General features: G+C 40.0%; 2 protein-coding genes and 1 long non-coding RNA gene across 12 annotated transcripts in view; 1 reads left to right on the forward strand and 2 right to left on the reverse strand.

Annotated features, from left to right (window-relative positions):
• The window catches only part of LOC309666929, a 39686-nt gene extending 14348 nt beyond the window's left edge, over positions 1–25338 (reverse strand). For 2 of the 5 annotated variants that reach the window (XR_014267355.1, XR_014267356.1), the window contains exons 1-2: positions 17101–25338; positions 1157–16828 (exon numbers count right to left, since the gene is read on the reverse strand). This is a non-coding gene — a long non-coding RNA (uncharacterized lncRNA). Of the gene's footprint in view, positions 1–1032; positions 16829–17100 lie in introns of all 5 variants that reach the window. The other 3 variants (XR_014267353.1, XR_014267354.1, XR_014267357.1) reach the window with 3 other exon arrangements.
• Positions 1–26377, forward strand: part of CEP85L (centrosomal protein 85L) — a 212696-nt gene that overhangs the window by 3247 nt on the left and 183072 nt on the right. The window contains exon 1 of one of the 6 annotated variants that reach the window (XM_082474596.1): positions 1196–1283. The exons of 3 other annotated variants lie outside the window; for them this stretch is intronic. Coding sequence is in view for 2 of the 3 variants with exons in the window: in XM_082474594.1 (XP_082330720.1) it covers positions 1427–1444 (18 nt within the window). In the remaining variant the exon portion in view is untranslated. Of the gene's footprint in view, positions 1–1195; positions 1284–1329; positions 1445–16841; positions 17156–26377 lie in introns of those variants that run through there. 2 more of the 6 variants (XM_082474594.1, XM_082474595.1) reach the window with 2 other exon arrangements.
• Positions 25640–26377, reverse strand: part of LOC309666887 (uncharacterized protein) — a 41729-nt gene continuing 40991 nt past the window's right edge. Inside the window, exon 2 of the transcript XR_014267316.1 lies at positions 25640–25879. The gene's annotated coding sequence lies outside the window, so the exon portion shown is untranslated. The remainder of the gene's footprint in view (positions 25880–26377) is intronic.

A 26377-nucleotide genomic window follows, 5' to 3' on the forward strand; every position in this document is an offset into this window, starting at 1 on the left:
TTAAGAGCTGATGATTTTGTCTCATGGTTAAATGGTGAAATAACAGGGTCAAAGTGAGGTTAATGGGATTTAGAATTTCAATTTGACTGGAGTCTTTCCTTCTGAAAAATGGTGAAAGAAAAGAATGGAGGGATGGAAGGAAAGAGAGGAGGTAGGGAGAGTGAGAAGGAGGAGAGTCTATTCAAGGAAAACTCTTGAATAGGTGAGATTATTGACTAACTCTAAGTTTATCTGAGCTAAACATTTTTTAATACATATTTTTTCAAATTAAAGAAGGTAAATAATTACATTCACATTTCTAAACACTTATTCTACCACATTTTTTCTTCCAGTATTATTGAGATATAATTGACATACAGCACTGTATAAGTTTAAGGTGTACAACATGATGATTTGACCTTCACGCATCATGAAGTGATGATCTCGATAAGTTCAGTGAGCATCCTTCATCTCCCATAGATACAATAAAAGAAAAAAATGTTTTTCCTTATGATGACAACTCTTAGGATTTACTCCCTTAACTACTTTTGTATATATCATACAGCAGTGTTCATTATATTTATCATGTGGCACGTCACATCCCTAGTACTTATTTATCTTTTAACTGGCAGTTTGTACCCTTTGACCACCTTCATCCAATTTCCCATCCCCTCACAACCCCCTCCTCCCCACCTCTGGTAACCACCAATCTGATCTCTTTTTCTGTGAGTTTGTTTGGTTGGTTTTGAAGTATAACTGACCCACAACATAATCTTAGTTTCTGGTACACAACATAGCAATTCGGTATTTCTATACATTCCAAAATGATCACCACAGAGCTAAACCTTTTTACGTGCTCTTCCCAATTCTCTTTGTTGGTTCAACAAATACGTTTCAAGAGTGTACTCTGTACTAGGAATAGAACAATACAGCATTTTTGGCTACCACTTAATCATAGACTCTTTGGATTTTATTCCCAAAAAGTATAATAAATCCTTTTTCCATCATGCACCTCATATTCTGTCACCCCTGCCATTAGAAAAATTAGATTACCTGTGATTTTTGTTTCATGGCCAGTTTAGGGTTATGTTTCCCCATGTCCAGTTATCTTTACTCTGTTTAGCTCTCGTGGACCATACAACTTAATCCAAGGCCTTAGGAACATGCTGTATCTTACCAAGTCATGTGAGTGTGCTTTTCTGTGAAGTATTTGCAGCCCTCCATCTCATGCCTGAATTGCTTCCTCTGCATCTCTCTCATGAACTCCAGTTGCTTGGGCACTTAACTCTCTCCCCACAGAGGCTGTGAGTACCTTGAGGGCAGGGCCTGTGTCTTATTCATTTCTGAAGGGATGGCAACATAGTCAGCACTTAACAAGTATTTGTAGAAAAAAATGAATGTTGCCCAGAGCATCTTTGTTTCTATATTCTGACCTTGTGGCCTTTTTATGGATTGGATTCTAAGAGTGAGTTTGTTGGTCGAAGTCTATATATATTTTTAGTTTTAATAGATGTTGCTAGATTGCTTTCCAAGAAAAGCTAAGGCAATTTTCTCCCATATTTCTACCAGTAATAGGTTTTATTGGTCTTTTAAATGTTTGCCAGTTTAATAGCTATAAAGTGATATCCCATTGTTTAATTTTTATTTTCCTGCTATTAATCAGTTTGAGTATCTTTATATGTGTTTGTTGGTCATTTAGATTTGCTGTTCTGTGAATTAACTTTTTATATACTTTGTCCATCTTGACACGCAAAAGTTTGCATTTATTTCAAGATATATAAAAACAAAAAATATAAAGCCCCTTTAAAATTCCAATTCTAGGTATGTATCCTATGGAAACACTTAGATACGTAAACAAAAATATATGCAAAGCATCCCATTAGAGTATTATTTGTAGTAATAAAAAATTAAGTGTAGTGAAAAGAAAGTAGTTTAATGAATTATGGTGTTTCCTTATTATGACAGAGAATGAGGAATTAAAAAGAATGAGGTAAATCTACATGTACTGCATAAAAGGAATTCAGCATATTGTTAAATGAAAAAAGCAAGTTGTAGAAGATGTATTGCATAGTTCTATCCAAAATTATATATGTACATATGCACATTGTGGAAGAAACTATTTGTCCTTAATCTTAGGAACTATCAGAAACTATATATTTGAGTCACACTGCAGCAAGCAAATAGCAATTGTAAAAGCTAGGTCACATTCCAAAAGATGCATTGAGTTTTTATAGTGTGGGAAATATATGACTAGTCCAATGTGGGAAAAAAAGAAAAAAAAGATGTAAATCAACTATACTCCAATATAAAATAAAAATTGAATTTAAAAAAAAAAAAAAAAGGAAAAAAAGAAATAAAACCCAGTGAGTCAGTTCCCTGGGGGTTCAATTAGTTCTGAAGTGACTAACAAGAGGTATGATTTCTTATCTATCAATCCTATATTGCCATATATTATGACTTTCTATATTTTATTTAGAACATGTTTCACAAACCCTGATATTGATAGCTAAAGTTAGCTTACACTTCAGATGGGTAAATGCTGCGTTTGTAGTGAAAACCTTTAATAGAGTCCTTATCTATCTTTACAGATCTTCTCTGTTGTTTCCTAACTTTATTTGTGATAAAAGTGTATAACAAAGTGTAATTTTACTTAAGATCATGTCTCAACCTGATGAGTCAGCAAGTGGCTTTATTGTTTTGTTCCCTGGATCATTAATATTCTCTGTCATTGAGCTTTCTTATCAGCTTATAGAAAGCAGCTTAAGTTTAGATTCAAGTGATTTGCAATGAAGTTTATTCCTATTTAAAGGAAGACATGTCTTTCTAATGTTTACATTTTCCCCTCTCAAAAAGATGATTTAACTATGCAGTTTCTACAACTTAGGTGTGTTGTGCATATGCCCGCAAACATCTTTTTGTATGTACACCCATTAAAACGAGACCTGTCTGGACATATCAAGCTCTTAACAGGGCCTATGTGCAGGGACAGGGAATGGAAAAGGGGAAGAAGGATGTTGGGAGAGTTCGCTTTTATTCTGAGTACTTCTGTAACGTCTGAATATTTTAAAAATGAGAATATTTTCATTCTTTTGTACTTGTATAATGTTAAAAAATGAAAAGAGAAGATCACTAGGAATTAGCAAAAAGTAAGATTTTATGTATCTCTTAGAACAATATACAAGGAGATTACAACTTTTTGGAGTATGAGGATGCCCTTTAATTGTTAATAATTTTCCGGACAATCATATGATAGCAGTTGTACTTTTAGTATCCGTTTAGAAAAGAAATAACTATCAAAAGGCACTTCAAATCCATTAATACTTTTTAATCTGAATTATCTTTTCCATAACGTTTCTCTCTAGTCTCTCAACTCCCTTGCCTGTCATCAGCATGGTAAAGCCCCAACCTTGGAAGTGTTTATCTTCATGTTTTCCCTGTCTGCACCCACACTATTGAGTTATTCTGGAGAAATAGCACGAGTCGGCCATTGGTACTATTCCAACTCTGTGTCATTAAGCACTGGTCCCTCAAAGCTGCTAGCTCTCCTCCTTTGTTTCCCTAGCCATCTTCTCTCCCACTCACCATAGTAACTATTTCATCCATTCACCATTCTTTTTAAACATTAGCCTCCAAATAATTCAATTCTCTGGAACGGTTTTGGTTTCAGTCTTCCAGGCTAGATTTTAAGCTCTTTGAGGACTGAGACCTTGTCTGTCTCTCTCACAGTTATTTTTCAAGACCCAGCATACTGCTAGAGTGGGTATTCAATAAATACTTAAGGAATAAGTAAATGAATGAATGAATGGATGATGGTTTATAACAGATAGATGATGAGGATTGCTGTGGGACCAGCTTTGAGGGACCAGTGCTTGATGACAGGGGGTTGGAATAGCACCCGTGGCAGAGTTGTGTTATTTCTCCAGGACACCTCAGTAGCGTGGGTGCAGACGGACAGGGAAAACATGAAGATGAACTCATTCAAGGTTGGGGATTTGCTAACGAGGAGCAATGGAGTCGCGATACTAGAGAACATAGTTAAAGTGATGGATCGTGAGATCTCTGCAGGTAGGAAAGGAGTGAAAAAAGGAGACTACTAGGTGAAGAATTGGGCTGGGCTTGTGAAGTGAAAGTTCTGGTGGAGTGTGTGAAAAGTAGCTAAGTGAGGCTGGAAGAGAAGGAGATTATGGTTGGAGAGAAAAATTTTTACCTAAATGTTTCAGAGGGGAAGCCGTCCCAGGTGATGATGTTGAGGGTGTGGCCAAGGTTATAGGTGGCTGAATGAATAGAGGAGTCATTAGCTTTGAGAGGTCAGGAAATATGAGAGTCCTCCAGAGCTCTGGATGTATTACCACGTAGATGTTCTGGGTGGAAGGTAAGATGGTTAACTGGGAAGAGTGCCAGTTTTCAGTCACAGGAGGGACTGTGGGGCTATAGGTCACATTGAGGAGGTGGGATGGAAGGGGACAAAGGAGTTAAACACGTAGAGATGTGAGGAAAAGAAATGAATATGACATAAGTGGTGTTGACCAGTACCTCAAGTTGGAGAAAAGAGAGTTAAAAGAGAAGCAAATATTGAAGGGTAGTAAAAATTCTGTATAATTTTCAGTTGCTTAAAGTAAGCAGTACATAAATCAAAAATTCCAGGAAGTTCAAATATATGTTTCATTAGTTGAGATTACCCTAAGCTAAAAACTAAAATCCTATTAAAATTTTCTGAACCTTTCAGAAGATATAACATCCCAAAGAGGCTCGATTCTAGAAGGAAAATCATAGTAGCTTGCCAATTCCAGTTCTGGTCAGGCATTCTTAGAATACCTTGGAGTGGATTTTAGTCTCAGAGGGATTCTACTTTCAGAATATCAACCAAAGGGCCAAAATAAGGCTCTTGAAAATTTTCTCTACTGAAATGCTCAGTCTGCAAACCTGGATAGTGATGGAAATACATAAGCTTCATTTCTGGCACTTTGAGTGCTGATGAACTTGGTCTTTAATACAAAGAAAACTACTGTTCCTTCTCCTCTCTAGAAAATGAAACTAAAACCAACTCCCTTATCAGAGTACCTGTGTTCTATGCCTAAATTTAAGGCAATGGATCAAGTATACATTACATGCAAGATCTGAGTCCTTGGGGCTTCCCTGGTGGCGCAGTGGTTGAGAATCTGCCTGCCAATGCAGGGGACACGGGTTCGAGCCCTGGTCTGGGAAGATCCCACATGCCGCGGAGCAACTAGGCCCGTGAGCCACAACTACTGAGCCTGCACGTCTGGAGCCTATGCTCCGCAACAAGAGAGGTCACGATAGTGAGAGGCCCGCGCACCGCGATGAAGAGTGGCCCCCGCTTGCCACAACTAGAGAAAGCCCTCGCACAGAAACGAAGACCCAACACAGCCAAAAATAAATAAATACACCAAAAAAAAAAAAAAAAAAAAAAAAAGATCTGAGTCCTTCCCTCACAGAGAGCAGTACCCGAGGAGCAGGGACACACAGCTAGTGAAAGGCTGTGGTACCTACAGACAAAGAAGCCCCAATGCCCCCCAGTTAGCTCAGTGTTGACTGTAGCAAAGAGCTGAGACCAACAATGTGGGACAGGGTTATCAGGGAAGGCTTCCCAGGCATTGCATCAATGCACAAGGAGAGAGAGAGAAAGAATTCACACCAGGGAGGAAAATTATTTATGGCATTGCAAGGGTGAAAAGAGGATTTTTTCAAGGTCCTGGTATCTCTATTACTCTATCCTAGTGTTTGGACATATGGAGTACCCATTGCCGTTAAAGTATTAAAATGTGCCAGAAGACTTGGAATCTCTTAATAGCATGTTGAGAAGGGCTGATGACAGAACTCCAATTATGCTTTTGGTACAATTGTCATGTCAGATTGATGTCTGGAAAAGGACCGAGATTTGAAAAACTGCATGAGTTCTTGTGTTGTTTTTATCCTTTATTTTGTGCACACCATACTCCACATGCCATTAGTAGCTCCCTCAAAACTCAACAAGATAAAGGTCTGTAAGAGGGACTTGCTGGCTATCTTGATCCCTAATGGAAAGCTCTTAAAACCTGGATTTGATGTGCCCAGGCCATGCCATGTAACTAAACTTTAAACATTTTCTCTTTTGTTGTTCCTTTAGCAGAAATTATATCCCTTCCTCCCGTCTATAAATTGTCTAAGCTCAAAGGGATGTTTTGTGCTGTTTTAGTGTTATCTGACAGCCTGGGGCAAATTATCAGGTAAAACAAGAAGCCAAAATCTAATAAGAGGCAGGGTGCGGAAGGTGCACATCCTCTAGTTATGAGGAGAAGATCGAAGCACCACCCTTCGTTTTCTTTGAGAGCCCGTTTGACCCATGCACTTATAAAAGCAGCAGAAGAAATGCACAGAGAGTGGAAAAGGGTGTGTGCGGGTGATGTTGTTACTTAGCAACAGGGAAGCTTTTGGCTGATATTCTGAACTGAACAAAGGAAAGCAGCTGGGACAGCATGGAATAAATGAATGTGGAAAAAATGAAAAGGAGGAAAGCAGGTGTGGCAGTGAGGGAGGGCTAAGAGGAGAATGAAAAATAAAACAGTAAAGGAAAAGCATGAAAATGGATGTGGTAGGTACTTAAAAACCAGAAGACTATGAATAAAAATCTTCTGCAAAAAAAAGTAACTGAAAGAAAGGTGAAAATAGCCAGAAGGATAAGAAAACATCTTCAGTGGAAGCCAGGCAACTGGTGGGAGAAAATTCCCCAATGTAGTGAACTCTCAGCTTAGAACATGGCTCTTTCCTGGTGTTTGAGGTCACATCAGAGTTGGACTTGATGCAAGGTTCCTGGAACAGAGTCCAAACCCCCTGAGTCTGATTAGGCCACTTGGAAGATGAGCCAGGAGGTACAGGGGTTCCAAGGATGTTTTTTGTAATATTTTATAATAGGTATGAACCCTTAGAATGATCCGAAAAGGACTTTCAGGTGTTGGGACCACTACATCAGGCCTGACCTAAAAGGAAAACCCCTAGAGAATTGGAAGTACTTTAAATCAGGCTAGAAAACTCCCAATTCCATCTTTGATTCCTCCAAACAGGTTATTACCGTGTCAGCATAGAGTAGGTCTTTACTGTGATATTTTCCATGGGTAGATATGCCTTGATGTTTTCCCAAGGCCTTTGTCATGGCAGTTAGATGACATCTTGTACGCATGGGTGTGTTTATTTATATTACATGACAGGTACAGTTCTCACCTACGTTTGTCTCTTAAAAAGGGCAGCCGTGCTTCCTAGCTCATCCTTCACATTTTTTGATCATTTACATGTGTAAGTAAAAATATTGCGAGCATTTCCTCCCAGTATATGTGCATTTTTATTCATAAACTCTATGCATGTATTATCTAATGATACATGGGCCATTAGATTATGAGATCCATATTAAGAAAGATGAGATAAAGATAAAATTAAATATATATTTAAAATTCTATTTAATTAACAGTCTTGTTTATGAATGGAACCTTCTCCTCCCCACCTTCACCTTCATTCCCCCACCCATCCCGAAGCTCACCTACCTACCACAGGGCATAATGCAATGGCACATAGTAGGGGCTCATTAGGTATTGGCAGGAGACAGAAGTGGAATGGCATTTTCTCAGTCCCTGCTCAGGGTTCTCACACCATGTTTTACAGGGCTGCATGGAATTACCTACATTATCGACAACCATATTGGTTGATATGCTATTTCTGTTTTTCTACATATAAAATAGGACTAAGTTTTTAAGTTATTCCTCTTTAAAAAAACTTTTCTTATCTATAACATATAATTTATTGATTTCTAAGTAAGCATGTTGAATGATAATATACTTTTGGGTCTACTTCTTTCCCACATCTCACTAAAATGACAGTGAAAGGATACAACATGAAGAACCAATGAAAATTAGACAAGGCTTGGTGTATCAGTTATTTATCATTGAATAAAAACTACCTCAAAACTTAGTGGCTTAATATAACACCATTTATTAGTTCACAATTCTTGGGGCAGCAATATGTTCAGGGTTCAGTTGCAGCAGCTCATCTCTGCTCCACATGGCACTGACTGAGATTACTTGCAATTGCAGTCAGTGGGCAGTTAGCTGAGGTTAACAATCAGGGTGCCTCAGTTCTCCAGAGAACCTCTCCAGCGGGCTAGCTCAGGCTTCTTCACATATTATTGAGGTTCCAAAGAAGGCAAGAGGAAGCTGCAAAGGCTTCTTGAGGCCTTGTTAGAAGCCACAAATCATCACTTCTGCAGCATTCTATTGTCAAACAAGTTGCAAGGTGTTATGGACTGAACTGCACTTCCCCAAAATTCATATGTTGAAGCCCTATCTCTGAATGTGACTTAATGTAACTTAAAGGCAGATGGGGCCTTTAAATTAAGGTCAAATGATATCATAAGGGTGGGGCCCACATCCAATAGGACCAGTGCCCTTATAAGAGGAGGAAGACACCAGGGACGTGCATATACAGAGAAAAGGTCACAGTGAAAGGGTGGCCAGAAACCAACCCTGCTAACACACCTTGATCTTGGACTTCCAGCCTCCAGAACTGTGAGAAAATATATTTCTGTTGGTTAAGCCATCCAGTCTATGGTATTCTGTTATGGCAGCCTTAGCAGACTAATACACAAGGTCAGCTCAGATTTAAGGGGTGGAAAATAGACCACCTCTTGACGAAAGGAGCTGTAAACAATTTTGTGACCATTTTTAACCCACCACACTTGGAAAACGTCAGCTTGTTTTAGAAAGTGTAGGTGTATCAAGAGGTATACTTAAAGAAATGCACAAAATACTCCCACCTCCTTCACACATACTTATTTCACTTAAACCACTTTATAACGGAAATTGCATTAACATTTTTTTACTTAGGTAAGTAAGAGGTAGTCATTTAGTAGGCATATGTCTAATTAGGAACTAGAAAATGATATTAAAGGCATAAAATTTTCATTAGAAAGTGAAAGCTCTGTTATGCCAAAGCAGAGCTATCTATAGAGAGTAAATATAAAGAAAAAAACCACATTTATTTCCAAGATTGAACATTAGAATTATATACTCTATTACATTTATTCTTCTCTGACCACTGGGTAAGAGAAAACATTTCTAATTTTCAGTAGCTGTTGAACCATATCAGTAGATGTTACACCATGTGGACCTTTCCCCTTCCTCCTTCCTAATGGAAACTTCAATTTTATTCAGGTATTCAACCTATCCTCATGTACAGGGGTAACTTTTTAGGTTGAGCCATCATGTTAGTTCCTTTCCCCTACCTAATGACTGGTTCAAGAACCCAATCTTGAAAGCTGTTCTGTACATGCCATCTCCATGGTGACTATCACTGATACAGAGATTGAAAATCACTCTAAATGGGAGAACTCATATTCCATGACTCTGAAATGTCCTCTCCCCTACAGAATATAAACAAGGAAGTATTAGAGTCTGGCGGCCACCTTAATAACCACAAAGGATGCCCACCTCAGGACAAAGTAAACACAGAGGCTCCTGAAACTCACCTTTCCTCTAGAAATATTATTATATATGTAATAAACATCTGACTCTTTAGGCCAGTTTCACACGGGTAGCCAAAAGAGTCCTTCCTGTCTGATGATGCTGTTTTTGTCTCGCCTGAGGTGTCCTTGATGATCTCACATAAGAGAGTCTATGGAATGGTTTTACAGGGCAAGTCATTCTCCTCACACATCACTCCCACTGCTCCTCAACATAACCAAACCTTTAAGCAGATTCAGATCTCCGTATGCCTCGGGAGATTCATTATAAAGCCAAATCCAGGATCAGAAGATGTACTCGCCAAAAGAATAGAAAGACTGCTGATTTATGTTGGAAAAATATGGAGAATATATGTGGAAATGGATTCTGAGAGTACTAGACCAAGGAAGGAAGAACAAAATTATAGATCAGATAGAATTTATCAATAGAGATGTATTTATCAGAAATTCTGGATTTAATGTGCTAGCTCAAACAGTTGGAAGTTGTCTAAATTATTTGCTAAATTATCTTTTGAGCTGTGCTCAAGAGCAGTCCATTCTAAACTAACCAGAGATACTAGAAATTTCTTATTTTAATATAGAGGAAGAAATCCAAAAGTTTATGGAGATATAAATATTGGGGTAGATCTTCACATGTGAACCACTCACCTATTCCCAACTGTCTCCTTCCTCTTAGGAAAAGGAAGAAATGGCCAGAAAATATGTCCTAGACCAGAGGCTTGAGAATTGCATAGGTATAAAAAGCACTTTGTGGTTCTTCTTCATATGCTGGGGTAAGAAGAGAATACTCTGTGGTTGAAAAGGGCTCCTGATTTCAATAGGGATGATAAGATGGAAGAGGGCAAGTTGTGGTACTTAACTGCTAAAGTCAAGGTGGGTATGCTGACCATAATAACAGCAGTAGGATTGGCATGGGTTTCAAAATGAAACAACTCTCAAAAATCTCTGCAAGTGTTTTATATTCAGTAGAGTTACAGACATCAAAATAGATGGCAGCCTACTAGAGTTCTAATTCATTTGTATAATGGAAAATACTCCAGGATTAATGGTTGTAGCTCTGGTGTTGTGTTCTTGAACATGGTAGTTCTGGTGGTGGCCTTCTGACACCTACCTTTCCAGACTTTCCAGTGATTTTTGTAAGCACCTAATTCCCTGTCTTAAAACTCTTTCTACTTAAAGTACCTAAAGTAGTCCTGTGCCCTGAACACTGATGCATCCCAATAGGACCCTGAACCCTTGCCATGATTATTTCCCCAGTTTCTGGGTATATTATTAAGATAGATGACCTCAGAAAGTGGCAGACTTCCTACACTGACATGTTGAATAAAAAATTGCTATAATATTTTTTAAACTTCATCTCTGGGGAAATCACAGAGAATGAGGCCATGGTGTTTCCTACCCATCCCCACTTTTGGCCAGTGCAAAAGATAGAGGAGTCTTGAGAATCACAGAGGATTACTGTAGGCGAACTCAAGTGGGAATTCCAAGCATACATGATCTTCCAAATGTAGTTGCTTTTTTTGCAGCAAATCTACATACACTGTATGACTGCAGCTTGCATCTGGACACTCCTTTTTCTCCATTCCAACAGAGAACACAAGAAGTAGTTTGATTTCACCTCAAATGACAGAAACATATTTTCAACTGCAGGTTATTTTAACTCTCTACTCTCTGTGCCATAAATTAGTCTATAAGAACTAGGTTGTCTCACCATCCCCAGCTAAATCGGCAATAATATACTGATGAGCTCCAAAGAGCAGGAAGTGGCTGGTATTTTAGATTGAAACCATACATGCCAGAAGGTAGGAAATAAATCCTATGCTAATGCAGTGACGTTTCTTGGGATCTGTGCTATGTGGCATGTGAGTTTATCCTCTCTAACGTCAAGGACAATTTGTTTCCTACCTCTAGAAAAAAGTACTATGATTTCTGGTGCTCTTTGGATTTTAGAAGCAATAGAGATAACATTTTGTGTGCCCGTCAGCTCTTTCCTGAGTGACCCAAAAGGCTGACAGCTTTGAGTAGGGTCCAGAGGAAGACTCTCCAGCTGGTCCAGGCTGCAACTTTTCCATATGGCCTATTAGGACCCAACAAGATCAGTGGTGCTCAAAAATCAAATGAAGTCTGTGGTGTGGAAAGACTGAATACAAGATTCACAACAGAAACATCAAGGTTTTAGAACAAAGCTATGCCTTCCTCAGCGAGGTCCATTCCTCTTTGGAGGAATAGTACTTAGCTTGCCACTGGGCCCTGACAGAAACCAGGTGACTATGAAATATAAGCTGCCCATCATGAACTGAGTGTTATCTGATCTACCCAGCTATAAAGTCAAACATATCCAAGTGGAAATAGTATATAGGTGAGTGCATCTGAGCAGGTCCTGAAAGCTCAAGTTTCACAGGCTGATGTCTTCCTCCTATGCCAACTCATGCCACAGGCCACCTCTCCACCCACCAACACTTACAACACCATGAACACTTCTCTAGTATCAGATAACTGAAGAAAAGGAAAGTGTAGTTTACAGATGGCTTTGCATAATAAGCCGACACCAGCCTCAAATGGATTGCTGAGTACTGCTCAGTCCCACTTAATTGAAGGTGCAAAATTCTCCCAGTAGGTAGAACTTTAAGTGGTATAACATCTTTGTTTTATCCTGGAAAGAGAGATAAGTTGATGGACAGTACCAAATATTTTGGTCAGATTGTCATAGACATGAAAAGAATAAGACAAGAGAATTGGTGACAAAGAAGCTTGGGAAGAAGCATGTGGACAGGTCTCATAAAATGGGCCATATCGTAAAGACATTACGGTTCCATAGAAATGTCTACCACATTGGTTGTGAACCCAGTAGCCAATCTACTTTCTTGAGAACAAAACTTCAGTTTTGTATAGGTACCCATGCTCCTCCATGTGACTTTACACTCCAAGGAAGGCTGGTTACATCTCCATCCCAACAGGTGAATCAATTCATCTAGCCCATCATGGTTATTCTATTTTCCATATGAGTGGTTGGCTTAAAAAGGGCCATGTGACCCAATTTTGGCCAATGAGACATTGAAGGAAGTCTGCTATGGGGTTAGTTCTGTGAGAGTTTCTTTACCTATTAAAAATAAGAGGTGGTCTCTTCTTCTGCCTCACTTTGAATTGGGAGCTAGTCTTACAAATAAGAAGAGAGAGGGGAGCATTTCTGCTTGTAGTGGTTGTAGGAACAACATCTGGTTTCTAAGGCCAGCTGCCTCTGTAGTAGCATCCAATGTATTGATATAGTGCCAACAGTGTCAACTGTGCAAGCTGTGATTTCTGACACTAAGTGGCAGCAGCAGCTGTGTCCTCACAGGAATAGTTTTGTGATATGATTTTCATTGTATCCCTGGCTGCATGGCTTCTGAACCTGGACAATCTTTGAACTAACCAATATCCTTTAAATAATCCCTTTTCTGCCCAAACCAGGCAAAGTCCATTTCTGTTGTTCGCAATGAGGCTCCCTGGCTGATATAGGTCTTCTGAATAAAATTGTCTGTGAGATGTTGGTCCAAAAGAAAAAAATGTATTTTTGCAACACTAATATTGCTTTCAGAATTGAGTGTTTCTTTGTAAGTTTTACTTTTTGATGTTATTAAAAGTTAGGAAAGACAAATGTTCATCCACCTACCAGCAGTATTGCCTGGGTCAATCTCCAGCTGGTAAAAATAATTAAGGAGGAAAACATCTTTCTTTGAAAGGATGGGAATTTTTAAAAGATGTATTAATAATGGACTCAGTGGAAACTATCAGTAAATATGCAGTTTGGAATTGGAAAATAAAGGCAGTGCCTTCCATATACGCTGTGGTGCTAGCCCTTACTTGTTACTGCTCCAGAGGAGCAAATAGGCAGATGTTTCACTCTCACAGAGACTTTTAAATTTTATCCTGGGACTGTCCTCGGTCATGTACTGAATGTTGTAATTTCAGCTATTTTTTCCCAACTAGCGGGGCTAGAGGTCTCTGTTCTCCTTCTGTCTCATCCGAACAGCTGGGGCCACAAGATTCCCCCCTTCACAATCTGTGCATGCCTATTTCTTAGGCCCAGTTCCAATCACAAGTAAGACAAACTAAATAGCCTGAGTCTCACATTTTGGCCTACTACGTGCTGGGCGTGCTTCTTGGCACTGAGGGTACCCCAGTGTCCAAAAGAGACAAAGTTCAAGATTTAGTGAAACTTCCCTTCCAATGATTTCTTTCCCTGCCCACCAGCAAAAATCCCAGATGCCCCCTTCTATCAATATATCTGCACGTTGTTTCATTTCCTCTGTACTGCTGTCTGTGCCCCAAATCTGGAAATGAAGCAGGAAGTCTTAAAAGATCTGTTAGATTAAAAGAAGTGGGCATGTTGCTTTGTCTACTTAGAAGATTAATATTTTCATTTACTTCAGATGTATAATTTTATGCTTTCATGTAATTGGTGTAGTACATTGATGCCTTCCGTAATGAAATAAAACCCAGATGTTTGGAAGCAGTCAACGAGGGTGAGGCTTTTCTTAGTAGAGGAGGTTGTACTCTACAGTCTCAGCTCTTAGCTCTGAGCATTCTCCTTGGGGATTATTTTAATGACTGTATCACCCGCTGGCCTTGGGAGGCAAAGACTGATACCCTGCTTCCAATGCTTTGTCCCATATATGGGCACATGACTTTTTCTCGTGTATCATTTAGCTCAGCTGAGACAGATTTAATGCCCAAATTAAGCTTTACTAAAGGCTAACAAAATGGCAAACTGGATAAGAGTGAAACCATAAAAGTAACCCATCTAACAGACATTGCATAACTTACTCATCTTCAGTTTTTAACCCATTACAGGGCTCTTTACTGTTTCTCTTGAGTTCTGTTTCTGCAAGTACATATCCCCAGATATCTGGCTTTGTCATCATTAAGACCCAAAGAAGAATGGGAGCTTCCATCTATCTCAGGACCATCCTCTCAGCTCTGAGTTTCTACCTGAGGGCCTCCTTCCTCCCCAGATAATCGATCCTGGTAAGAACCACAAGCTTCGTGGAATCAAAAAAGACATCTACAGTGGTGTAGCCTAATCCACCAGTCCTACCCTCTGAGTAGCTGTACAAAGCATTAGTCAGGCCTCTTCCAAGTACAGGTGGCAAAAATTTATCTGCAATTTGCTTAAGAAAAATATTTATATCTTTGGCTAAGAAAACTGAAAAGACAGATCTTGCTTGCTTCAGGCATGGCTGGACGTGGAGTTTCAAATAATGTCATCTATCTTCTGTCATTTGACAGAGGCTTTTGCTCTCTTTCTCTTTTTGTTTCTCTCAGTCTTTCTCTTTTTTACACTGTTCTTCCCTCTTTCTGTCTATCTGTCTTTGTTCTCCTTTCTACTGAGTCTACCTTCAAGGAAAATTCCCATTTTGGCAAAAATGGCCACTAGCAGCTTTGGATTTACGTTAAACTACAGCAATCCCAATGAAAAGAAAAAGATGTGACCTCTTTCTGAATGGTTGCAGCAAAATTTCAAGAGAGGACTATGATTGGCCCAGTATGGCTCCCCGAACAAATCCTGTGACTGACAGATGGAGTGTTCTGATTGGTCAGCCTGGATAACATACCCATTCCTGTGAAAGGAAAGATGGTGTCCTGTGATTGACGGTCCTACCAGGGAGCAGAGAGGCATATCCTGGAAAGAAATGCTTTAGGACATTCACGAAGTAACAGGTCTGGATAAAATATGGTATTCCTAATATTCATTCTAGAGATATAGGTATACAAGAGCAGATTATTAGAGTTATAGTTACACATGATAAATTTGATATGGTCTACAAGTCAGACACAGAAGAATTAGGAATAATTAATTATAAAACTGGTTCAGTCATAAGCAATCTGAGACACTGTATCACCAAAGGTGTGGAAAAAGTCTCTAAAGTATTAGACAAGCCTAAATCCCATATAGGATCAAATGCCAGGATTGATTCAGACATACAAGTTACTTTTAAGTGAACTGGGCAAATCAGAAGGGAGGGACCAGGATGCAAAACTTAACCTGAGGCAAGAACCACAAATAATTGACTTTTTTTTTTTGGCCGCATCGCACGGTTTGCGGGATCTTAGTTCCCTGACCAGGGATTGAACCCGGGCCACAGGCAGTGAAAGGTGCTGAGCCCTAACACTGGACTGCCAGGGAATTGCCCCAATAATTGACTCTGTTGAAGGTGGAAAGATAAAGGATGTACTCTTACAAGCAAAGCATGGTGTGCAGGACAAGAAGAATGTAAAGTTATTGCAATTATTCTTTTTTTATTACTACATGCTTGAATGAATGAATTGTATTTATGGGGCTTCAAAATCAAAACAAAAAGAAAGATTCTTTTGGTAGTCACATGTTACAGTTGTCTTAACCTACAAACAGTAAGGCTGAGTTGGTTTAGTAATGAAGCAATTCTATTCACAAGCACTGATCACTGTCTATTTCAGTACTGTAGCCATTAATTTCTTGATTTCCCAACCCACAGGAAATCTAATGCAGCCAAGAACTCCTTAAAATTTTTCTGCCACATTCTATAATAGAAAGAATTCCCTACCTCCTCTCATTCCTAATGGAATCACAGCTCTGAGACCATTTTCCTCACAGAACAGCTGAAATGACCTATTAACAAATGAAAGGTTGAAGATTTGAAAGTAAGCTAATGTCCATATGAACTATAATTTTTTTTACCAAACAAAAACCATAAAAAGCATTGTTTGCGACGTTACACGCAGTATACTAAGCTATATGCAGCGTACAAAGTTGAAAACCCAGAATTTAACGTGAGATATTTTGAGCTTTGAATTTGGACAATTTATAATTTAAAAGAAAAAGCTATGTAAGTTATAGACCAAATTTGGCTCCCACTGAAAGCAGGGGGTGAGACAAAGACTGGGCTGCAGGTCACATGTGAAGGAGGTGATTCCAGGAAACAGGAGTAAAGGAGCAGGGAGAGTGGGACAAGAGAAGTGGTAAAGTCAAGACAAGGGCATGTTATCCAAGTCTTTGCTGAAGGCACAGGGACTCAGTTTGGCTGGGACTTCTGGAAAGTGTGAATGTTTTCCAGAATTTTCCACCTGAGGGAAGTGAGGATGAAGCATGGCTCCCACATTTGTTTATGGCTGACGTTTCCCTGGGGAGCACTAACATAGCTCACCTTAGGGCTGTGTTTTTATACATAAGCCCAGTTGCTCCAGGGCACGGGAGAGACCCAGGGCAGGAGGCAGAGTACTTCTGTACCTGCTTGAGGTGGGACCTTGTCAACAGGAGATGAACCTGAACTCTCAGCAGATGAAACAGAGGTGGGCCAAAGAGATGAGAATGGGGCTCCAAGGTATCTGTTGCATAAAACAAACATATGTGAAGGCCAGATATGGTACATGGTTTGCCAGTATTTGACCTTTGGTCTGTTGGCTTAGAAATTCACAAACTGAATTCACAGCATCGTTTAACTGACTTAGAGATTCTAGGGAAAAAGTACAGACTTGTAAAAAAAAAAAAAGACGACCAAATTCTGCTTTTTATTTATGCATTAATTCAACAAATTTAATGAACATTTACCACATGCTAGGTGCTGGAGATACATCAAAGAACAAGATAAACAAAGTACCTGCTACGTTGAGCTTGCATTCTGGTTGGGAGGCAGCCAACAAACAATGAGTAAGGTAATTTCTGATTATTCAGTTACAGGGGCTCATAGAAAATGAACCAGGGTAAGCTAATAGCGAGAGAAGCATGGCTGCTATTTTAGGTAGCACCCTAAAAAGCTGTGGAAGGCTTCTCTACGTGAATGACATCTGAGAAAAGACCTGAATGAGAAGGAATGAGCCAAATGAAGGCCAGGCAAGAACATGCTAGGCAAAGGGAATAGTTTACGGAGAAGCCCTGAGGGCGGCATAAGCGCTTGTTTGGTGAAATTGAAAGTGAGAGAGAAGTGGCGAGTGAAGATGTGAGACGTGTCAGCTGGGGGCAGGTGAGGCAGGGCCCTGTGGGCTACGGCAAGGTCAGGCTTCACTCTTAGTGAGATGGGAAGTCACTGGAAAATGGTAATCCGAGGAGGGATGTGATCTGATTTTCTGTTTTAAAAAGTCTGCTCGAGTTGCCGCGTGGAGACTGTTTCCAGGCAGTGTGTTCCCTGGAACACGACAGACCTGAGAATTTGTATTTTCCATAAACAAGTTAATCTCTCCCTCTCGTTCGCTTAAAACACAATAGGTATCCACACAAAGACTTGCACACAACATGTTCTAAGCAGCATTATTCATAATAGCCAAAAAGTGGAAACGACCCAAATGTCTGTCAACTGGTGAGTGGAAAACAAAATGTGTTTATACAATGGAAAACTATTTAACAATAAAAGGAGATCTTGATACACGCTGCAACATGAACATCAAAATCACCGTGCTAAGTGAAAGAATCCAGACACAGAAGACCACATATTGCATGATTCTATTTATATGAAACGTCCAGAAAAGGCAGCTCTATATGTAGAGTAAGCAGACAAGTGATTGCCTGGGGCCGGGAGTGGGAACAGAGCTTAACTGTAAAGGAGCAGGAAGATCTTACTGGAATGATGGAAGCATTCTAAACTCTATGGCAGTGGTGGTTGCACAAAATGGTAAACCTGCTGAAGATCATTGAATTGCATACTTGCAACAGGTGAACTTTAAGGCATGTACATTATACCTCAGTAAAGTTGTCTCTAAACACACACAGATATTTCTAAACTGAGGACATATGTCCTCAGATCCCGTGGACCCTCGGTCTGCACAGACCTTGGCCTGACCTCAGGTCCCCCCCCCACTGCAGACCCCTTGCTCTAGGCATCACCAAGCTGGCCGGGCTTTCCACTCACCAGTGTCCTGCTTCGGAACTGGTTGAGTTAAGCCTTCTTCCTCTCCCAACTTTCTTCCCTCTCAGGAGATCACAGACATTCCAAGCTCTCCCCATGCCTCCTATTTTCAGAACTCTCCGGTTGGTTGGTTCCTCCGTAAGAAATCGCTTTATCATCTTTAGCCCATCTACTTTTTTCTCTCTCTTTTCTAGCTTTTGTCAACTGTTTTTTTAAAAAAATTTTTTTTCCTTACTACTTTCTTTTCTCTTTTTTCTCCTCTCTTCCTCCCTTTTCTACCTTTATTTTCTCTGCTGTCACCCATCACTCTTTCTCTGTATTTGCTCCACTTGTGATCCCACAAAACGACTGTAAAAATCATGGCCCTTACATGGGAGAACAGTACTGGGGACAGACACTTTATTAGTACCAAGAAAAAGGAGAGACGAAGCGGTACTTTGCCAAATCAACCTCTAAACTTGAAAGTACCAAAAAATCCTTCTCAAAAATATCTCAAAATTTCTCTCTACCTCACTATTGTACAATCAAACCTGCTTCTCTCTCTACTACATTCATGGGAAATAAAGTTATTAAATCATATTTTTAAACTTTTGCTTATTTGTATATAACTATATTTTAAAATTATTTTTCATTATGAACAAGAATAATAGCAAAAAAAGTATTGTATTGATATCAATGTAAATACTTTTGTAGGCTGACCCAGTAAAGCACACACTACTTATCATATTATTTCTATAGAAAAAAAAAATGATGTCTGAAGCCCAAGCAAGATTTAGAGTTTATTTTTGGTTTATTAACTGGAGGTTGCCATTATTTAACTGGTTTTAAGCACCTTTACGTTTTAAGTGCTATACATAATTGTTCCACTGGCCGACCTCCTATCTTGTTTTATTGCAATTTTTTTCCTGATATATTCTTAAGAGCAAAAGGGAAATTGTAGATATAACTAAGCAAAATTAAATTTCCCTGTCAGTAGAACAGATGACGGATTCGTCATCTTTGGATTTTCCTTTCACGTGAAATACATAATGCTGGGAAAGATTAGCATATTAATAGTCTCTACTATCAGAATTCATTTCTTGGTTGTAAATATGTAAAAGAATGAGTTTCTAAATTCTTTAAAATTCAGCTGAAGGGAAACAATCAGGACTGTAGCTCATAATTACTTATTATGTGAGATTATGAAAATAGAGGTTACTGTTATGTCTTGCCTTAAGGGAGATGGATAAATACAGACATGCCACAGCAGACTGCATTCAAGGCTGTAAAGAAACTCTTCAGCCCTGTTGGGAGAAGGATAGGAAGAAACAATGCTGACCTTTCATTTCCTGTAGGTTGCTCATAATTTACGAGATTTCTTTACAGCTTCAACTATCTTTAAACCTTACATATACTAGTTAAGCCACAATAATGAAAGCTGAGATCATAAACAGCAAAAACTCCATTTAGATGTAGGATAGATTTTTCTAATGTAACCTAGAGGGAGAGCCTCTCAGCAGTGAGAGTTTTATGTTTTTATTTTTTTCTTTTTTATTTATTTTTTTTTAATTTTGGGTCTTCATTGCTGCACACAGGCTTTCTCCAGTTGCGGCGAGCGGGGGCCACTCCTCGTTGCGGTGTGCGGGCTTCTCATTGCGGTGGCCTCTCCTGTTGCAGAGCATGGGCCCCAGGCACGCGGGCTTCAGTAGTTGTGGCACGTGGGCTCTAGAGCGCAGGCTCAGTAGTTGTGGCTCACGGGCCTAGTTACTCCGCGGCATGTGGGATCCTCCCAGACCAGGGCTTGAACCCATGTCCCCTGCATTGGCAGGCGTACCCCCAACCACTGCACCACCAGGGAAGCCCTATGTTTTGATTTTTAAGTGCTAATTTTAAAGTTGGCTGCTAGAGAAAAGGGTGTGAGTTTGTTTTAGCTTTGGTCTCCATTTCCTGTGTAAGTCCTTTGGGATGGATGTTAAGCTGAGATATGAAACCATTGGCAAAAAACAGGTAAAGAGAAAATATTATTATGAAAAGTTAAACATTAACTTTCCACATAGTTTTTTTTTTGAAAGGAAAATTAGTTTGACAGGGTGAAAGACTTTGGCAAAATAGGTGGCCCTGAGACCTTTATCTAGGCTCCCTGATAAAAGAGTCCAGTCTGTGGAAAGATCCTCCCCAAAGACGAGCAGGCCATGATCCAACAAATGTCTCTTTACCCCACAGGCTGAAGTTTGCAAGAAACAGATGATTAAGTGTAGAGCTTTTACAGAGTTGGCTAAGCTTTTGAATCCTGCCCTTTAATTAACAATATGCTTTACAAAACCAGGTAGCTGTAGTAGACAGTTATACCCACGTGTTAATCACTTATTTCAACAGGAAAAAACACTGGAATTTATGAATGGACATTGGTCTGTCACTACATGTTGATGAGAACGTTATGATCTTTGTCAGACCATGTTGCATGTACACACCCAGAGGCCGCACTGATTTTCCGGCATCACTGCTGGAGTTGGGAAAGGAGACGGAGGAGTGGTTGCAGGCGACCCTGGGAGACGTTACTCTCTCTGCCCTGCCTGGGCCAAATGACTCCTTGCAATGCAGTCAATAAAACGTTAAAAAGTTAAGTTTTCATATAAAAATGTTTATAGTTCATATTCTCCCATATAAACATTTCAAGGGAGAAAAAAACCAAAAAACAAAAACTTCCAGCTTGGCACGAAAAAGATTAGATTCTGTCCCAAACATTGATTTGGAAATCTTCCCAAAAGAAAGCTGTCTGATCAAATTGCTGCAACCTTAAGTGGTAAAAACAATGCACTATATTTAAATGTAGCTATCAGATTTTTCTAATCAGAGTATGGGAACGCTCAAAATCATCTTGCCTGGACTCTTCAGAAAAACACATAAGCTTTGTGATGTAGGATGGATCACTCCTAGGAGGCCTCCGGGAACTCCCCAACTTCTCTTCATGGAAACTACAGGAGTCCAGCTGCCTTAATCTTCATGCCTGTAAAAACGTGTACTTTTTCAAATTTGGGCCACATCTCCCCTGTGGCAGTGCTTTGTGTCCTTTGTCCTCAGTGGATTATTACAACTCTGGAAGTTCAAGAAAGGCATAAACTTCTAGATCCAAGCTCTAGAAACATTTCCATATTGGAGCTGAGAACTCTAAAAATAACTTTTTAGCACTCAGTCCTTGATATTCAAGAGGAAAAATTTAGAGCAAGGTGAAAGTGCATGTGTGTGTGTATTTCAGGAGTAGGAAGACTTAACTTTAGGGCATATTATGTGAAGCGTCACTCACCTCTGCCTGAAGCACAAACTTAGGACATGTGAACAATTGAGCAGCGGAGGGGACACGTTCCTTGCGCGGTTTGTCTGCCAAATCACTTCTGTTCCCTTAATACATGGCGAAGGCACCCCTTATTTAAAACTTCTTTATGGAATTAAACCATGGGGTCCTGGAGGTGAAGACCACATTTCACACCCAGAAAGCCTGTGTTGCTAAATCCCAGCACCTAGTACAATATAACCCTACTACATAAAGTACTAAAAATATGATTGATGAATAAAAGGAATCAATGAATGAGTAAACATGTATTTATAAACTGCTGTGACTGTGAAATGTAAGGCTTTACTTAATAAAATCAGCTTATGATATTTAGGTTGAATGAACAGCTGCTTTGTTTTTGAAAGCCACCCACTTTTTATTTTTCCTTGATTGTTTTTTGTTTTCCTGAGATTAATAATTTTGAAATGAATATTAAGGTAGGTGAAAGCATTGTTAAAACTGTTGGATGATATGTAAGTGCATCACAGGTTTAATTATAGTAAAATAATAAATAGATCTGGATTTCAAAAGTACCTCTAATAGATTACATTTTCCTAGTCCCTCATCTGAGATATTCTTAATTTATTTATTTTATTTATTTATTTTTGGCTGCATTGGGTCTTTGTCGCTGCGCATGGGCTTTCTCTAGTTGTGGCAAGCGGGGGCTACTCTTTGTTGTGGTGCACGGGCTTCTCATTGTGGTGGCTTCTCTTGTTGTGGAGCATGGGCTCTAGGCATGCAGGCTTCAGGTGCGCAGGCTTCAGTAGTTGCAGCGTGCGAGCTCAGTAGTTGTGGCTTGCAGGCTGTAGAGCGCAGGCTCAGTAGTTGTGGTGCACGGGCCTAGCTGCTCCGTGGCATGTGGGATCTTCCCGGATCAGGGCTCAAACCCGTGTCCCCTGCGTTGGCAGGCGGATTCTTAACCACTGCACCACCAGGGAAGTCCCCATCTGAGATATTCTTAAAACTCTGTCCCCTGATATACCAGTGGCTTTGCAGGAAAATTTCATGGGGTTCACATACTATCAAAACGAAAACTGCAGGGACTTCCCTGGTGGTCCAGTGGTTAAGACTTCGTGCTTCCAAAGCAGGGAGCTGCGGTTCCATCCCTGGTTAGGGAACTAAAATCCCATATGCTGTATGGCCCCAGAATTAAAAACTAAAAAAAAAAAGACAAAATAAAAGGAAAACTGTGAAAATTTTTTAAATTAAGTGGGAAAAAAAAGAACAACTTCAGATATTCATAAATCTTTAAAGTTTCTCTGAAAATATTAACATTCGGTCTCTTTACTGTTAATAATGGACATATTGGGTTTTTTTCACCCCAGATCCCTGATAATTCGTGTTCAGACTTGTCCATTTCCTTGCTTTCCAATGCTTCTCCCTCTTATGGTTCTATAGATGAACCCAAGAATACATGGACACAATACACTCTACATAAAAACACAGCACAGTTCCTTGTTTAAAAAAAATGTTCTGTTTTTTGTAACTGTCTTCTCTCATTTGACTTGTATAATCCACATCTTTAAAGTTTCAGACTGCATTCAGTGTTTTAAGGTCAAAAACTGTACTTTTCTATGTTGAATGTACTGGTGAGTACATTTTCTACGTTGAATTACTTGGCAAGCAAGGGAAGGTTCTTTATGGGCAGGACTCAAAAGCTCTTGTTTACTGTTAATCCCGAATTCAGTTCCCAAAGCAAATGTCATATGCACAATAGTTCTGTTGTGGATTCAGAACCAAGTTCCATTTCAACAATAGTAAACTCCTCATCAGGCCCTGTTCTGCAGACATGTGGTTTTAGTCAGGCACTCCAGCGTCACCTCAGAATGTCTTTAATAGTTCGGCTGGATCATAAGTTCTTACAGATAACCAGCTGTTTAGAACTAAAGTGTTTTCCTGCTTACCTGCTACCTAGCTCTGAGCATGCACGTCAGTTCCACAGTTCTACCTCATATCTGATGCATAAACTAAAATGCTGGTTGGTAGATGTTGATCACTGGTGGACTAATTTTGAGGAATTGTTTTTTAACTTTTTTTCCCTATATCATCCAAATATTTTTACAAAGAGTTTGTGTTAGTTTTGTAATCAAGAAGCAAATAAACTATGTTTATAAAAAAGCAAAAGCAGTGCCAACGGTAGATATCAAGATATTTTACATAAAAGGAAAAGATTCTGTTTTGGACTGCCAGTGAAATTTCTGATCTAATATTCTGGCAGACTATGAAACCACTTCAGAAAGAATTTTACTTCTTGCCAGAATTACGGAAACAGCCTCTTTTTCTACAATGTTGAAAAGATTGTCCACATCTCTCCCTATTCAGTTCCATTGTAGTTCAGAAGATGTTCTGATTTCAAAATGTGTAGAAGGGAAGGTAAACCAGTGCCTTGCAGACCACATCAGGCCCAAATACTGTTCTGTTTGGTGACCACATGATTTAAAAATTGAAACTGATGCCCCTTGCATGGACATTTAGTTCCTCACAGGCCCATCACACCTTTAGGTAACCTGCCTGGCACCTGAGGTTATTTGAAGTTGACACCTAAAGGCTAGCAGTTAGTAAACAACGGACTGAGAGATGGTGTGACTAAGACATGTTAGGCAAAGCAACAATTGTGCTGATATCACCATTCTGCTCTTCATTTTGCACATGGGAAAAACTAATTTTGGAAGTAAGGAATTACAGTTAATTCAGTATCTAGAAACGCATGGCTCTTACATAACCTTCTATAATCTTCTCCCCTATATCGTCTTCCTTCCTACTTAGTTCATTCTGCACACACTGCCTGCTAATATTCCTAGAGCCTAACTGTACTCATGTATGTATTGTTTATTCAGTCATTCTTTCTTTACTGGGTGAAAGACCCCTTTTAGGCGCTAAGGAAACAAAAATGGATATGAAGCTCACAGTCTAATATTCCCTGAAGGGGATCAGACGTGAACATTAAAAGTAACAGGATTGTGATAGTTGGTAGGAACTGAGGGCTATGGAAACACAGAGGATGAAGGCTGTGACTGCCTGGGAAAGTGTTCCAAAGGCGACAACTGAGCTGACTCTGAGAAGGAGACATTCAGCTGATAATCAAGTCAGATAGGGTTACTCCAAGCCAAAGGAGGGCAAGCCAAAGCCTGGGTTCAAGGGAAGGCTTGGGAGAGTCAAGAAACTGCAATTAGTTTGGTTTGACTGAATCACCAGGGAGTAAGGAATGGAAAGAAAACAGATTCTCATTATTCATCCATTTAATGATTCATTTGATAAATTGTTTAATGACATGCTCTGTGCCAAACATTGAGGATACAATAGTGATTTATATAGTCAAATCAATTGTTGCACAAGGATCACAGTCTAATGAGAAATAGAGAAGAGTATATCAAGAGTAAATAGAGTGTATTAGGTGCTGTGATAAAGTAAATCGGCTTCCCTGGTGTCTTATTTTAAAAAAGGGCCATGGCCACCCCAGCCTTCAGCAACCACCACCCTGACCAGCGGCCGTCAACATCAAGGCAGGACCCCCACCAGCAAAAAGGATACAACTCACCGAAGGCTCCGGTGATGGTTAGAATCTTTGAGCAATTAAGTAGTTTTTTAAAATAAGCTTTATTTTTATTATTTATTTATTTATTTTTGGCTGCATTGTGTCTTCATTGCTGTGCACGGGCTTTCTCTAGTTGTGGTTAGCGACGGCTACTCTTTTTTTTTTTTTTTTTTTTTATTATTTTTGGCTGTGTTGGGTCTTCGTTTCTGTGCGAGGGCTTTCTCTAGTTGTGGCAAGCGGGGGCCACTCTTCATCGCGGTGCACGGGCCTCTCACTATCGCGGCCTCTCTTGTTGCGGAGCACAGGCTCCAGACGCGCAGGCTCAGTAGTTGTGGAGCACGGGCCTAGTTGCTCCGTGGCATGTGGGATCTTCCCAGACCAGGGCTCAAACCCGTGTCCCCTGCATTGGCAGGCAGATTCTCAACCACTGCGCCACCAGGGAAGCCCGCGACGGCTACTCTTCACTGCGGTGTGCGGCCTTCTCATTGTGGTGGCTTCTCCTGTTGCGGAGCACGGGCTCTAGGCGTGTGGGCTCAGTAGTTGTGGCCCGCGGGCTCTAGAGCGCAGGCTCAGTAGTTGTGGTGCACGGGCTTAGTTGCTCTGCGGCATGTGGGATCTTCCCGGACCAGGGCTCGAATCCGTGTCCCCTGCATTGGCAGGCAGATTCTTAACCACTGCGCCACCAGAGAAGCCTGCAATTAAGTATTTTTAAATGAAGGTATGTACATTGTATTTTTAGACATAATGCTATTGCACACTTAATAGACTACAGTATAGTAAAAACATAACTTTCATATGCACTGGAAAACCAAAAAATTCATGTGACTTGCTTTATGGTGGTATTCGCTTTATTGTGGTGGCCTGAAACTGAACCCGCAATATCTCCAAGGTACATATAATTGAAAATATGCATTGAGAGATGGAGAGAGGTCAGTACTAGACATATGGGTTTGGTGACCATTAGCACACATGTGGTAATTAAAAACATAAATGTACATTAGCTCAGAGTATCACTGTTCATTTCTAAAATGGTGGGCTCTCCATGTTGCTTACCAAAGCAATTCCTAACTCCTCCAAACGGCATTCAGACAAAACTGTGATGGTTCAGCACTACGGACAGTGGCAGGACTGCATGCCCTTCCCTGCCCCCTCCTCACCCCACCCCCAATATTTTAGTTCTGTAAGATCAG

Source organism: Balaenoptera physalus (genome assembly GCF_965194825.1).
Source record: "Balaenoptera physalus genome assembly, chromosome: 9".
Taxonomy (NCBI): domain Eukaryota; kingdom Metazoa; phylum Chordata; class Mammalia; order Artiodactyla; family Balaenopteridae; genus Balaenoptera; species Balaenoptera physalus.